Source organism: Parasteatoda tepidariorum, chromosome 1, assembly GCF_043381705.1.
Source record: "Parasteatoda tepidariorum isolate YZ-2023 chromosome 1, CAS_Ptep_4.0, whole genome shotgun sequence".
NCBI lineage: Eukaryota > Metazoa > Arthropoda > Arachnida > Araneae > Theridiidae > Parasteatoda > Parasteatoda tepidariorum.
Window position 1 is genome coordinate 80,312,522 of NC_092204.1, and position 15,706 is coordinate 80,328,227.

At 27.0% G+C, this 15,706-nt stretch overlaps 1 protein-coding gene across 1 annotated transcript in view; it reads right to left on the bottom strand.

The window, feature by feature from the left end:
- Positions 1-6,278: 6,278 nt before the first annotated feature.
- Positions 6,279-15,706, bottom strand: part of LOC110282173 (cell adhesion molecule CEACAM1-like) — an 88,427-nt gene continuing 78,999 nt past the window's right edge. Inside the window, exons 9-14 of the mRNA XM_021145022.3 lie at positions 11,951-12,079; positions 11,229-11,256; positions 10,053-10,144; positions 9,115-9,251; positions 8,136-8,243; positions 6,279-6,366 (exon numbers count right to left, since the gene is read on the bottom strand). Coding sequence (XP_021000681.2) covers positions 6,316-6,366; positions 8,136-8,243; positions 9,115-9,251; positions 10,053-10,144; positions 11,229-11,256; positions 11,951-12,079 — 545 coding nt within the window. The 3' untranslated portion in view covers positions 6,279-6,315. The remainder of the gene's footprint in view (positions 6,367-8,135; positions 8,244-9,114; positions 9,252-10,052; positions 10,145-11,228; positions 11,257-11,950; positions 12,080-15,706) is intronic.

Below are 15,706 nucleotides of genomic sequence, written 5' to 3' on the forward strand. Positions count from 1 at the left end.
GACTCACACCCTCGTTCCGTTCATTATGAGGTTAACAGATTAGTCCTCTCGGCTATAATATGCACTAATCTGCGAGAAAATATTTAGCTTCATAAGGTGAGTATTGTTGGTACGATAAAATTTTGGTTGCGAAAACCGTTTTAGGTGAAAGCAGATAATAAACAGTTTAACTCACAGTTAACAGTTTGAATATCATTTTATTTATGGTTATTTGACTGTTTGTTTGAATATGGTAAAATAAAAGTTAACTAAATTGCTATTTAACCATTTTTCCAAAACTTTCTAACGGTGTGGTGTTTCAAGAAAATATGCGTAGATAGCTAAAAAGCAAATATTTTTATTTTTTATAACTAATTCGAAAATTTTAACTTTTGGCAAAAGATAACGCGTAGAGGTTAATCATGCCTTATTTTGAATTATATTATATTGACTATATTTTTTAACATAGTTGCAATTAGGGTTAGTATTATATTTATTATTACATATAGATACACTGTTTTTACTGAGATTGCAAGTTGTTGCTATGGTCTTTGAAGTCGACGATTTACGAGAATACTTCAAACACACTCTTCCCGATAGCGTGAAACTCTTATTCAGTGTATTATTTGAATGAGATTCTTTGGAAGTCGTCCAAAATACTGTTACACCAATTCAGGATTATTCCTCGTGTCTTGCTTGGCTACAATACGGAATGAGGTTGGCTATCGGTGGATACTTCTAACAATTCGATTTCAACTATTTATTTTCTGCTTGCAGGTTTTGTTTGAAAGAGGTGAATAAGAGGGAATTATATTGTGTGTCAAATTTTTTGACCAGAAAAAAAGATTACTGCTGTTCAAAATAACTTAAACGGTAATTTTTTAAAAAAAAATTAGTAATCAGAGTTCTGAATAAATTTTGTGTTTAGGACAAATTTAGTGATTTAAATAAATGAAAAATTAAGGTCATTTTATGTGAAAATTAAATTGAAGAACTTTCATTTAATAGGGTATCTTGAATTATTGCGCTATTAGAATTTTACAACAAAACAATCAGTTTTTGTTGTTATTCAAATCGTTTTCACGAATCAAACAATATTTTCCAATAAAATTCGGAAAAAAATCATATTTCATTAAGTTTTAAAAACTTCAAGAGATTACATTCGATACAATTGTTACCTTTATAGTTGTTTTACTTTTCCAAATTAACTTATTTGCCAACTATCGGTAGAAAAGTATCTGATATTGCAATTTATTAATGCAGCACTGTTAAAGAAACAGAACTCTATTTTAATAGACCAATGACAACAGCTATTTTCACTTGAAAACAATTTACCCTCACCGTTGCACATACAAGTGTACAAAAGTACATTTTCTAATCTAATTAAATTGTATCGAAGATCAAGTAACAACAGACTGACAGTCGATGGCCATTATGGGTTTTTGAACTCCAGATTATTGTTCGATTGTTATCGAACACAGCTTGCGAATTGGTTTTTGAAATTCACAGCTAGGACTTTTCACTTGCACCACTCCAATCAATTGCATTTGACATTTTGATTTACTGATTAGCAGCAAACTGTTTCCATCGTTTGGTATATATCTTTTCCAAATGCAACCACTTTGAAAATTTAAATCTCGTTATAAAATACTTAAACAAGCTACTTACAACTTTCTACTCTAACACCAATCTCAAAATTACCGATGATTGCCTTGATTAAATACTAAATAGGAAACAGAATTTGAAAATTGGAAAATTCTATCTTTTAACTGTGATGTTAATTTTTACCCTGCAGTCCAGTTCACCAAATTTCTCATCTAACAATATTAACATATTTGAAGATTTGAAACTGAGAACTTACTTTTATGTTGAATAATGATTAAAATTTGCATATTTTGATGAGAAAAACGGCTAAGAGTTCATGTCTATTTTCACAAAAATGACGATTAGATCACCATTTGTTACAATTTGAAGATTATTAGGTTTTGGCAAAACAATGACGTGGAATATTGGTTCTTCCCAGAGTTATTACATAATAAAGATAAGCCATGTTTTATAAAAACCCTTCCTTTATACTCTCAAAGACGTTTTTTCGAATCAGCTTTTAGGGATATAACACCAATCTCAAGAACCTACAAGATTACTAATGATTGCCTTAATTGAACACAATTGAAGGTGAAACAGAACTTGCCACGAAAAAATTCCAGCTCATAGGTGTAATGTGACATTATTTTAACCTGCGGTCAAGTTCACAAGAGTTCTTATCAAACAGTTAGAGATTTCTTAAAGATTTGAAACAATTTATTTTCCTTTACTGGCAATGATAATCAAAATTTGCATAATAGGATGGCAAAGGGGGAAGAACAATTTATATCTATTGTTCATATCAATTGTTCATATTTATTGGATCAACATCTGCTACATTTTCAGGTTTATTAAGTTTTGAAAAATCAATAACGCGAAACATTGTTTCTCCCCCAGAGTTATTACATAGTGAAGATGAGCTATATTGTGGAAAAATTCTTCCCTTCCGCTCTTATAAGTCGTTTTTTGTTTGAATCAGCTTTGATGGACATGCACCATTCTTACTCCTTGGACAGCATATTCCATGCATAATCTAATTTGCATATTTTGCATAATGTGGATGTTTTAGAGAATAGCGAAAACGATCCAGAAGTTTTTGAGGAAACTTTTAATTTTTTTAAAAATATTTCTAGCTGTCTCATTATTGCTTATGTATTTATTTCCTTTTACCATTATTTCGGCAATTATTTCTTCTTAAATATTGAACAAAATTTCTTGATAAAATCATCTGGCTCACTTTTTTTCATTCTCGAAGACAGAACTTGTCGGTCTGGAATTAAATTAGGAAATGGTTTAAATTAAGGATTTTTCTCATTATGCTTGTATTTTTTTCGATTTATTTATTAGCACTTATAATCTGAAAATAAATTTGGAAATACAAAATGAATTTGACACGGTTGTAGAGAAAATAGTCAACTACATAATATACAATTATTCAAAGCTCATACTCTAATTTAACTGTCGTTTTATATTAAATGAATTCTCTTTCCTAGCGCGAGGTTAAAAAAAAGCAATTAAGCAATAAATCAGCCTTAAATAACAGTTGAATCCTGCTCAAAACTTAAATGTATTTACGAACGCATTTAATGAAATTGAACTACTTCTATTTCTTATTTATTTCCTTTTTGCCCTTTCCCATCACTTTACCCTATTAGATTGAGAAAAATATGTTTTTTGTAGTTCATCCCAACAAAATAAACATTACTTCCATTCAGTATCATTTGGCATGAAGCTGTTTTTCGAGGCCAACTCACGATTGCCAATTTCACCACAGAAAAGCAATTCTTTCCGGTGCTCACCACTTTCGAGGGGACGTAAGGTCTTTATCCTCTGTATCGAGTATAAAGCTGAACAGTATTGAAGAATAAACCACTATATGTACTAATGTAATACATAGTACCTATATTGGCATATTTTTCTCTATTAAAACTACACCAATTTCCATAGTATCAGTAGTGCATATTACCAAATTTGTTTAAGCATAATTAGCGTCAAAAATTGTATAGCAACTATTTACGTTTTTTTTAAGCGAAACAGTACATTTTCTCCTTAATTTTGCTTATTAATACTTAACTGAAATGTTTTGTATTGCAGTTGATCTTAAAAATATTCCGTCTGGAAATAATCTGTCATTTACTCTGAAGTGGAGAAGAATCGATAACTTTCTGAAATGTAATCCAATACAAACACAAGACACCATATTTTTTTTAAGAACATGGATAAAAAAATAGCAAATGTTTTGAAGTTGTACAGTTAAAATCACGCATTGAAACTATTATAGAGTAGAAGGCAGTTTTTATTGGTTGCAAAAACGCCTGCCAGTTCAATAATATCATATTACAAGGTTAAATATCACAGCAAATTTTCGTAGAAGTTCACTTATAACGTTTTTCAATTTTCTATGTTTTTATAGCCATTAAATAAACTTTGGTAAAAAAAAAAAAAAAAAAAAAAAAAAAAAAAAAAAAAAAAAAGAGGTTAAAATGATTGATGCTGTATTTTTTAAGTAAATAAACATTAACTTTTTTATGCAGAATGGGTACGTACTTTCTTGATTTTGTACAAATCTAAAAAGTAATTTAATAATTTTTTTTATTAAATTCTAATGTCACTTTTAGTAAGCATCTCAAAACTGTTAATAGCAGTTAGAAATCAATTAACAATAAATAATTGACTTAAACTCTTTATATATTTCTCTTGAAATAAATGCAAAAAAATAGTTAAAAGATAGTTATAATTCCAGGCGTCTTTTTATAAAAAGACTTAAATTGAATTGAACTGCTTAAATAATAGAATGCCATTGAACTACAATGAAATAAAACATATTGTATTCGAGGTGAGCTAAAAAAAGAAGAAGAAAATAATTTAATAAAGTAGTGAAAAAGTCACTGAAGTATATTTGATCTAAATTCAGAACTACTTGTATTAATAAAATAGTAAAAAAATGTTAGATAGTCAAAAAACTATTTGCGGAAATTCAGAGAAAGAAAAGAAAACTAATAGTTATGTATGAATAAATAATATTTATTTCATATAAACTATATACATTTATACACATTACATGAAGCATTATAAAATTTATATTTGTATATACATATCTACAATTAAATCTGTATCAAAATCTCATCAAATTATTCAAAAATCACGGATAAAAATTTTAAACAATCAAATATACAGCTAAATAGATAAAATAACAAAATGTATGTTTTTATTGTTAATTATTGTTATTTGTTTCTCACGGATGGACAAGATAATAATTGTTCTGTCCCTCTATTTAGAATTCGTTTTTCAAGATATTGTGATATTTACGAGAATATAATTATTTTTTTGTTAAGTTTGCGAACCGTTTTTTGAACTATGATTATTTAAGCTTGAGTGAAACATAAAATTCCAGGTAAAATTACATAACTGCAAATAAATATGAAAAGATTTATCTTTTCTTTAAACTTCCTGACATTAAAATTTATTAACACTTATTTAAAACATTGAAGCTTTTGGATTAGGCAACAAGACCACCCTTAAAAAATGATAGATACTAGGTATAATAAATATAATATTAGTGAGAGTAGAGGGTTAACCTTTTTACGCGCAGTATTGCAAGTCTGGCAACACTTATTCTAAAAATATTGCAAAACACTAAATGTGTAAAACAATTTGCTTTTGAAGCTGAATCGTTCTTTTAGAAACTACTATTTTTTAAAGAACATGGAGTTCAAATATATTTGTTTAATGGAAATTTATGATCAATGACCACAGTGGCTAAAATTGTGCCTGTGTGAAATTTTGAGTCAACATTTGTTGCTCCAAAAAGGGAAAAAATAAAACACCTTTTATCGACAAATTTGGATGACGGTGAAAAATATTCAGGATTTTGGATAGAATCATGGCTCATGATTTTTTTCAAGCAACTTTCATATAATTTAATTTAATTTTTCTTTTGTTTTCGATTTATCAAAAAGCACTTACATTGATAATTTTTTTCAATAAAAGCCGCTTTGATGATTCCGCAATCGTTACGCTTAAAAATTGTTTTTTTTTCTTTTGCAGAAATAATTATTCTATTATTTACAAATCATATTTATAGTTATCCGATTTTTATTACAAAAATTTAGATTTATTATTTTTAAATTCGGGAATTGACAAAACGTCAGTTAAAAGAAATTTTCTTAGACCATAAAATATTACGCATATGTCAAAAAATAAAATAATTAGATGAAAAATAAAAAAAAATTAAAAATTAAAAACTTTTCAAAGAAACAATATGTATTTTTTTTCTTGAAACATATAAACTAGATAGACTTTTAGAGTATACATTTTTCTTAAAATTATTTTACATTAATTCCTGCATAGTATATACCTCTCATTTCAAGTAAACGAATGAAGTAGAATAGCTTTTATGTCAAAGTTAAATTTTTCCCGTATAGAGAAATAAAATAAGAGAAGTATTTGGCTAGAAATAACAAGTTTTATGACATAGTATAACTAGTTCTCAAAATACTGTTTTTAATAATAATTGTTTAAAAGATTGGGTTATGTATTGACGCATTACTTGGATCATTGAATGATGCACAATCTCTGTACTCAACATAAGTAAGCTTGCTCTTCTGCATTTGCAACTGTACAGTAAATTATTTTAATGAATCACATGATGGCAATGGAATGTCGAAGGCAAAACATCAATACGAATTTGAGCTCTTTAACAATGTTTGAACTAGTTTTTCTTATTTTTTGGAACTGAAGATTGGTTATTTTTCAAACTGGTGTTGACAACCGTAGACTTTCGCTCCTTTGATCACTCCATTGCTGGGAAGAAAAGAAAATACATGAAATAAATCCGTTGTAACAATGGCTGTTTATTGTTTAAAATTGAATCTCTGTTTCTAATGTAGTTATTGATAAACTGTAAGCACTTTTAAAACTGCTGCATTGTGCACTGTCAAAAAATGTACATTGAAATTCAGCAAAAATGAGTCAAAATAGCTCCAAAACAAATTTTGCCGAATTTAGAAACCCCATACGTCCATTATTGAATATAGTGATATGATCAAAATGCTTAATGATGAAAACAGGATTGGTAAGGCACGGCCAGTAACAAATTCATGGGTTTTTCAAATTCGATTCTATTTGTATCAGAGCTATTTTGTCTCATTTTTTCAGAACTTTGAGAAACCCTGTTTACAATGGGATTATGAAAAAGAAAGAAAGTGAAGTCGGTTACAACACTTAGCAATGCTTATTCGAATCTCGCTCTTACTGTAATTTTTTTTATTCTGCCAAAGTCCACCCCTAACTGTACTGAAAATGTCTGAATTGATTAAATATAGGAAATAATCTCTTTGAATATAGGAATTTTACTTTTAATTCATTTGCAAACTTTCTTTCTAGATTAGCTAGAATACTAGCGTTTTATAAAAAAGATTATCATTTATTTATCATATAATAGAAAATTAAAAGGTAAAAACACCGCTTTATCAAAACACGTGGTTAATATATTATTTTGGGTATAATGGATGCTTTTATTTTAGAGATTTTGCAAAATATAGATACCTTGTCGTTCTTTTCGGTACTTTTTGTCTCGCAGCTAAGCCATTCACAGTTTGTTTCCTATATGGCGCAACTCTCTAAACACGTTGTATACAGGGACTCTGATTTATAATGTTTTTTGCTGTATTATAAAATATGATTATTACAAAATATAAAAATTCGCTTAAAATATTAACTTGATTGAAACTTTTTTTTACATGGAACATTTAAACTACATTGACAGAAATCACTTAACATTCACATAATATTATTTATTTTAAATTTAATAGTTCTTTTACTACTAAAAGATTTTTTATCAGCCATCGTATCCATATTATTAAATTCAAATTTAAAAATAAACTGAAAAGTGGTGAAACGTCCACTACCAAGTTCTGTTTTCTTATTGTATAACATAAGAATAGTTGGTTAAGAATAATTGGTATAACATAGGAATAATCAATCATAACTTAAGAGTTTGGATAAACGGGTTTAGTAGTAAAGCTGATATAATTCATATCAATGTAACAAAATAAAATTTATACACAAAACTAGAACTTAAACGAACTAAAAGTGCATAAGTCTGCCTTTTCTGTGTTTTTTCCTCTATTGGTTGCAAAACTTGTGCTTATACCATGTAAGCGTTAGTCCGACTTTTTCCCATAAATTTCAGCTGATACTTTTCCTGAATTAAAAAAAGAGACATTTTGGGATTATTTCTCTCAGACATCCAACGCTTTGAGCAATATTTTTATTCTTTACATTTAAATTGTTTTGAAGTCAACGAAGCATACATCATTCAAACATTTATAAGAAATCAGAATAATTTATTGTAGTTAATTAAGTCTATTATTAAAAAAAAATTCTAATTGTTTTCTAGATTTCCCGATATATTTCATTATCACTAAAATAATCAACAAATACGCAATATTTGCTAGGGATATGTCGCTATAGCACCATTTTTGAATACAATACTCAAATATTTGTTAGTTTAATTATGAACAATAGTACTATAAATCGTGAAATATATATTGACTAAATTCTAAGAATACCTGCAAAGTTGTAGGAATACTTGATATCAGCGGCGTTTCTATTGTTATCCCATTATCTTCTACTATATCTCCGTCTATCTCTTGTAAAAGACGTAGTTTCTTTGGAGTCTGAAAATTATTAATTACGTTTCATTAAAGACTAAATATCCATCAACAGTAATGCGAAATAAAAATCTATATGATTTAAAGCATTTATTAAAAATGAATCGATCGAGATCCCAAAAAATGTCTTCAGTTTGAAACTTGAAAGTTTACTTTAAATATGAAAATATAAAATTAATGTTGTCATGTTAGTTAGTTATTATTTCTAATGCAAGAGCCATATTAGGCTATATCTTACTTTTCACTTGATAATGTCAAACGAAATGTAGAGATTATATGTTTGTTAATGTTATCAAATTCGAATTTATTAAACTAATATATTGTAATCATAAAATGCTTTAATTTATCCTAATTGGATGATATGAGTTACAAAAAAATGGAAGGAATAAAATTAATACAATATATTAAATGATTGTAATAATTGATAGAATTCAGTCTCTACTGTAAAAAAATCATAAATTTTAATATCACAAAGGACAGAAAAAAAGCTCCTGATAGCTATGAGAGATGCTAGAAATCAATCCGTGGAAGTTTTGTTGTCACTTTCACATCACGTGGATAAACTGTACGCATATGGTAATGTCTAACTAATGATGGATCTTAAAATATTAAATAAATTGCTTGATATAGCGTATTATTTGCCTTCGTATCTTTTGTTCATTTTTGCTCATTTTTTTACTTCTGCGAAAAAACAATCCGTTATATGATATTTCACTAGATTGTTCTGTCTCATATTGCTTTTTTTTAATAAATATTCATCAATTAAAATATCCTTTACTAAAGGATAATGTCAATTTTACATGAGGGTCAAATTAGCCCCAATCATGGTTTCAGGTATTTTAAGAATCTGACTGTTTTAGTGTAAAAATAAACTTACTGATATAAGCTCTGAATCATCTGAATATGTGACACCTTGATATTCACTATACTTTCGTAAACTTTTATCACTTAAAACTGTGGACAAATTTCCGTCATCATCTAACTCACACGATTTAATTTTATCCTCAGATCTATCTGTGGAAGACAAAAAGGATTAACACAATCAAGTAATAAAATCTTTTCCATTTGAAAAGCAATAATTAAATATCGAATAGCATTTATTTTAAAATTCATTTTCAGTTCCATTCACATCACAATATCATAATTGTTTTTAATCTATTTTCTATGTTGATTAATTTTAAATGAGATACGTAGATATAAATGCATTCTATTCTTAGTTTATTAAATTAAAAATAAATAAAAATGGAAGGAAAAACAAAAAAGAAATCTTTATAATTGTCTAAATGAAAAATGTACGATCTTCTGAAGATCTGATTGAATTAATTATTAATCTTAGTGTCAAAAGAATTATGTCGGAAGTCCAAATGTATGAATGGTTAGCAATAACGAGAATACATTATTCAACAAATAAAACGCCTTCATGTTTAAAAGAATTTATTATGCAATATATATGTATAATAAATAATGGAGAATAAATAATTGAACAATAAATATTGAGAAAATTCAACAATTTGTGTCCCACTCAATGCATGTAAATAATTAATGTTTTGTTAATAAAAATATTTTGTAAGCATTTATGCCTGAAATATCTTTACACTGAAATTGCAAATGCAAAAAATGTTTTTTTTTTTAAATTTTAAAAAACTATTTATATAATTTGCGCTTCTGATTGCACCTGATTTAAAATTGATCAACTTAGAACGTGACAAGCCAATGAATAAATTAAAGCTTTTAATGCGAAAATGAATAATTAATATTCAGTAATAAGATTGGCATTTTTATAATCGACAAAAAAATATTTTTTCTCCTATTTACCTTGTAAAAAGCTCTTTTCTGGAATAATATCTGGGCCTTGGTTATTTGGTATGCATGACTCTTTGCAGTCTTTCATCAAATAAGTGTCACATCTAAAAATAGCAAAGGCAAGCATTAATAATTAAAAAAAAAACTTATCAAAAATTGAACTTAGATGAAATTATGAAATAAAAAGGTTTATTTAAGTGCACGTTGCTAGAAAAATTCAATTTTATTTCATATTTATATTTAAAGTAAAAATTAAATATTTTTTTTCATTAAAGCTGTTACACTCTCCTACATGAGACCCAATTTCACTGAAAGCTTAGTGACAGGTATCTTAGAAATTAGTAAATTCATAAATGAGAAAAAATATATTTCAATTAATTAAATTTTGTTAAAGTTTTTAAATTATAACATGAAGAATAATAAATTTTACTTTTAAGTAAATTTTACATATTGCAAGATATATTTGTAGGATACTTATCCCGTGCTTAATCAAAAAACAAAATTTAGAAAACTCAAATAATTTGGTATTAATATGCAATTAAACTGCTCAAAAGGTAGCAATTTTCTTTCTGTCAAATTTCTTCATTATATTTTAAAATTCTGGAAAATGAGGATTAAACCAATTATATTTGTACAGAAACAATCGCTTTGTGAAAGCATACACACGGAAGAAAAAATCTTAAAATACTCAGTTACTGGGAAAAATTGAGGACTCATTGATTAGGCGATAACATTCCTTAAGTTTTGCTGTTACCCCGCATCAGGCTTCCGTGAAATTCTTTATTTTGTATTTGGCTTATTTAAATGCATATTAGCAAATTTTTTGCCGTCGATTGTAAACTTGTACTTAAAATTCTTAAAATCTCTTACAAGCTAATAAGCTTGCTTACTAGAATTAATATGTTAGGACAACAACTCCGTATCTGCCCACCGTGAAATTCTTTACTTTCCATTATGTCAACTTCTGGTAACCTCAAGTTTAGTTTACCGTTATGCGAATGATATTTGGTTTATTTAAATGTATATTGGCTTAATGTTTTTGCCCCCGATTGTAAACGTATACTAAAACTTCTTAAAATCTCTTACACGCAAATAAGCATTTTTCTACAATTATTATTTTAAGACAGCAAAACTCATTTAACACTGGATATATTGACATTAGAAACACCATAAATAAAACTAACTTACTTCTCATGTTCCTTTTGATATGGCTGATCTAGATTAAAAAAAATGAAAAAGAGTCACACTCATATAAACATAACTTATCAGTTTGAAATTTATTCTAGAACTTTTTTTATTTATTTTGCTTTGACTTTTTATTTATTTACTTATTTGTTGGAAATATTTTACATGTTTTATAGCATTAGTTGCTTTAGATATTAATGTATATATTCTGTATAAAATTTTAAGCAAGTTTGGACAGCAATAAACACTTAATTCATTCTTTTTTTCGCATTCGTAACACTTCTCTTACTGATTGGGGAGATCTCTCTGTTTTGTCAACTATCAGCAAAACACCAACCGATGAGGTGTCCCCGTTTGGTAATAGTTGTAACTTAAAGTATGTTTGTTTGCAAGCTTTATTCAGGGGCAATTAGTTCGATTAGTAAGAGCTTAATATAGTACTTAACTGAAGCATATTATCGTACTTTTTTTTAACATAAATACACATTTTATGCTTAAACTAGGCAATCAAGTATCAGAGTATCCACGTTGGTAATGAGGATGTAATGCAATATTTTCTCTCACATTTATTTTTGTTTAAAGTTAGACTATTAGTTAGTTTGTTTAAGTTAGTTTGTTAGTCTGTTGAAGTTAGTTAGTTAGTTTGTTTAAAGTAAAGTCTACGATATCTTTAAACTTTCAATTTGTTTTAGTTCATTAAGAGCATTACTTGAAATTTATCTCACCTTTAACACATCTCCTTGAACGTATTTTGATTGAAAATGCGATGACTACTATAAGAAGTGCCACAATAAACAAGGCTCCGATAACAATTCCAAATACAGCGGTGAGAATATCTGTTTGATCGGTCAAATCTATAAATAGATCTTTGATGAATACCCAATACATGAATACATATTATCGAAATAGCTAAAAAAAACTGGGTTTTTTATTAATTATAATACAAATCTTGGTTTATAACTACGTTAAGCAGTACTACCACAAAATGGAGCCAATATTTACTCAATAATAACGAATGAAAACTGCATTTATTTTTAACTAATATAAATGTAATATATGAAAGATAAATATTAGGTCAAAATAAATAAGGATAATTTAACAACAATTCGTTTATTCTTAGTCTATGCCTATTTTAATTGTGCAAAACTATATAAAATCCGTATGTGTGTTTCTAAGCTACTGAAACTGCTACTGTTAGTAGCTACTGAAACATGGTTGTTACAACTTAATAGAGAAGAAAAAGACTCCTTTGAAAAAGTTTAAAGTTATAAAGAGCCAAAAGAAAAGAAAACTAACAGTTTCATTTCCCTTAAATAATTAACTGTTTCAATAGCACTTTTAAAAATCTTTAATTTGTATTTTAAGCAAAAAATCTTTCAAAATGTTTATGCTTATAACTGTTAAAATTTAGATTTTTTCTTAAAATTTTGTTTTAATTTTTACCATTTTCACTGTTTTATTATCGTAATATTGATGGTTTAAATGAAAAACAAACTAATTTGAACATGTTTATGTCACAGATTTAAGCCTTTAATTCAATTTAGGTTATAGTTAATAGATTAGTTGAAAATATTCTACTCAAAACCGGTAGCAGACAGATATATATTTTAGTAGAAATTTTAGTCATGCTAAAGAAACCAATTCTTCATGAAATATTCTGATTTCTAACACATTTTTTTTTTAATTTTCAATCACTAAAGTTAGTTATCCTTAACCAAATAATCACAGAAGATACTTTGCAAACGAGAAAGAAATTAGATACATACTATACTAAAAATTTAAATTCCAAAAATATTTATTAAATGGAGTAGAGATCGTAGTTTCGTCTAAATTACAGTATACTTTGTTAAAAATTTCGTTAGACGAAATGATTTGGCAAACATTGTTAAATAATCCCAGATGCTGCTTTAAAAATAAATAGCTCTTTATAGCTTGAAGTTGAAGACACTAATGCAGTAGCAAATTCTTCTATACCCTGCATTAAGTATTTATTTTTCTATCATAAAAGAAATTTTATATCTAGAGTACACATATCCCTTTCCAGTATCTTAGGGGTATTTTTAAGAAAACTAGGAAGATGTTATGGCAGTACGTAAGCTATTTCTTCGTAAAACCTCATTAATGTTTATCTAAGCAATATAAAATGAGTTTAAAATATTGTATAAGATAAATGTTATTTAACGTTCAACGTTTTGTTGTTTATTTACAATTTTGTTTTGCTTCAATTTACAAAGCCACGTTATGATTTAATGAAGAACTTAATTACATAGTTAAATAATAAATTCGAAAATTTTTAAGAATTAATACGGAAATAAGTATTAGACCTTATTGTTTGTTTGACCGTTCAAAAATTAATTAATTGAATATATGTTACGTAAATAACTAAATAGTTTTTTTTTTCTGTTTTTATATCTTTAAAACCAGTTTTAAACATATAAAAACATTTCACTCCTTAAATTATAATCAAACTGTTTTGTTCAGCTATTTTTATTCAAATGTATTTATTTATTTAAAATACTGCATTAAAGTAAAATATCTGAAAGATATTTAAAAAAAAATTGTTAAGGTCATGAAGAATGGATATAAAGTATCGTACACAATTCAAAATTGGATAAAGGCTTTCAAAAATTATTCATCAGTGATTTATTTTTATAGTCAGCTATTAAATAAAATTTTAGTTGAAAATTATGAACATAAATATAAAACAGTTGTTTTTATAACTTTGACAATGTAATAAAAAGCCCATTTTAAGTTTTGCAGAGTTCAATAAATATAAGAAACTCTGAATTAAAAAGAATATTAAGCAAGCGAAGTATCATTTGAGCGAAATATAAGTATGTTTCGTAGATGTAATTTTATATTATTATTTTAAGTTCCGTTAGACATATCTGTTAACTTTACTTATCTGCTAACTGTCTGCTAACATGTCTGCTAACTTCACTGGCTTTTATTCGGAGATTTTTCTCAAATGTTTAAACCGGTAACAAAATTTCTGCTTCAACGTTTGAGGAAAAGGAAAAGAAATACCTCAATAAATCATAAGTTTTTAAGAGATATACATGAAATGTCCCAAATGCTAGCTGTATTTAAGATTATGACGAAATTTTAATGACCTTCGCTCTCTTTATTATTTAACTAATGGGGAGAGCCAGAACTTCCAGATGGACAGTTCTGTATTAACATATGGTAGAAACTTCTACAAGCGCTTATGGAATAAAAAAATTTACCTCTAGAATGTGAAAAAAGTACGAGTATCAAGTTATCAAATTAAATGGAAAGAAAATTAATTGAAAAAATAGATACAAATTTAAATATATCAAGAAATAATGAAAATAATTGTTTTCGATGAAAATCAAATTTCATTTATTAGTTAATTGCTGTCGTAGTATAAGTAAAAGGCAAATAACTGACTAAAAAGTGTGGCCGAAACTACCAGAATATGGTAAACTTTACCGAGTTTCTGGCTCTCTGGAGGAACCAGAATGTTAGATAATTTTTACCGAATCGTTTTGGCAATAATTTTGAATAAAACTAACAGTGAAATTGTTTTATGATGTGTCATAAAAGTTCGTAAAATAGTAGAATTTATGATGATACCTTAGAAATTGGCATAAAAACCATTTATTTGGTTTAATTTACTTTTCAGTTTTGTATTACTCAATGGGTGGTTATAAAAAGTAATATTTTGCAAACCAGAATTTCCGGTAAACTGTTACCATATTAGCCGATAAATTGCTAGATACCAAGTGCGAATTACCAATTTTCTTACCATATATTTTGGTTTCATTACTAACATAAATTAGGCTTTTTTTCTCGAAATATAATTACCATACAATGGGAAAATTGCGGAATTTTTTTGTCCATGCAAACAAATAATGCTCTACACTAGAAATCGCATAAACAATTACCGAACTGCTTAAATTAAAAAACAGTAGTAATAAGATAAGATTAAATGATACCAAGCAAACTTCAATCAAAAGAGATGTTCTACTCTATTTTTAAAATTTGATATTCCCATTTATAATTTTAACATTCGATAAACATTTTCTTAATTCACATAATTTTTTCACTGATGAAAATAGAAGTAATATCTAGGAAGAGCGACAACTTCTGTATGGAACTTAATTAAAGTTATATTTTTGTTTTCACTTACTAAACAAATAAAAGTTTATTATTAGACATGCCATGAAGGATGAAATATAATATCTCACTGTTTGATTTTATTTAGAAGTCTAATTTTCTAGTTTAAGCAAAAGCTTAGAATTCAAGAGAAATTTAAAGTGCAATTCTTGTCTGATGAAGAGAAACGTAGACACATCCCATGTTGCAAATTTTCTTTAAAAGCCTATTTATGCTTTTCTGTTGTTTGATAATCATAAATTTTGAGAATCTGAGAATTCGAAAAAATTAAATCAACATATTGTTACAAGTCAACTGAAAATAAAATTCTGACTCACAAATTATATATATATATATATATT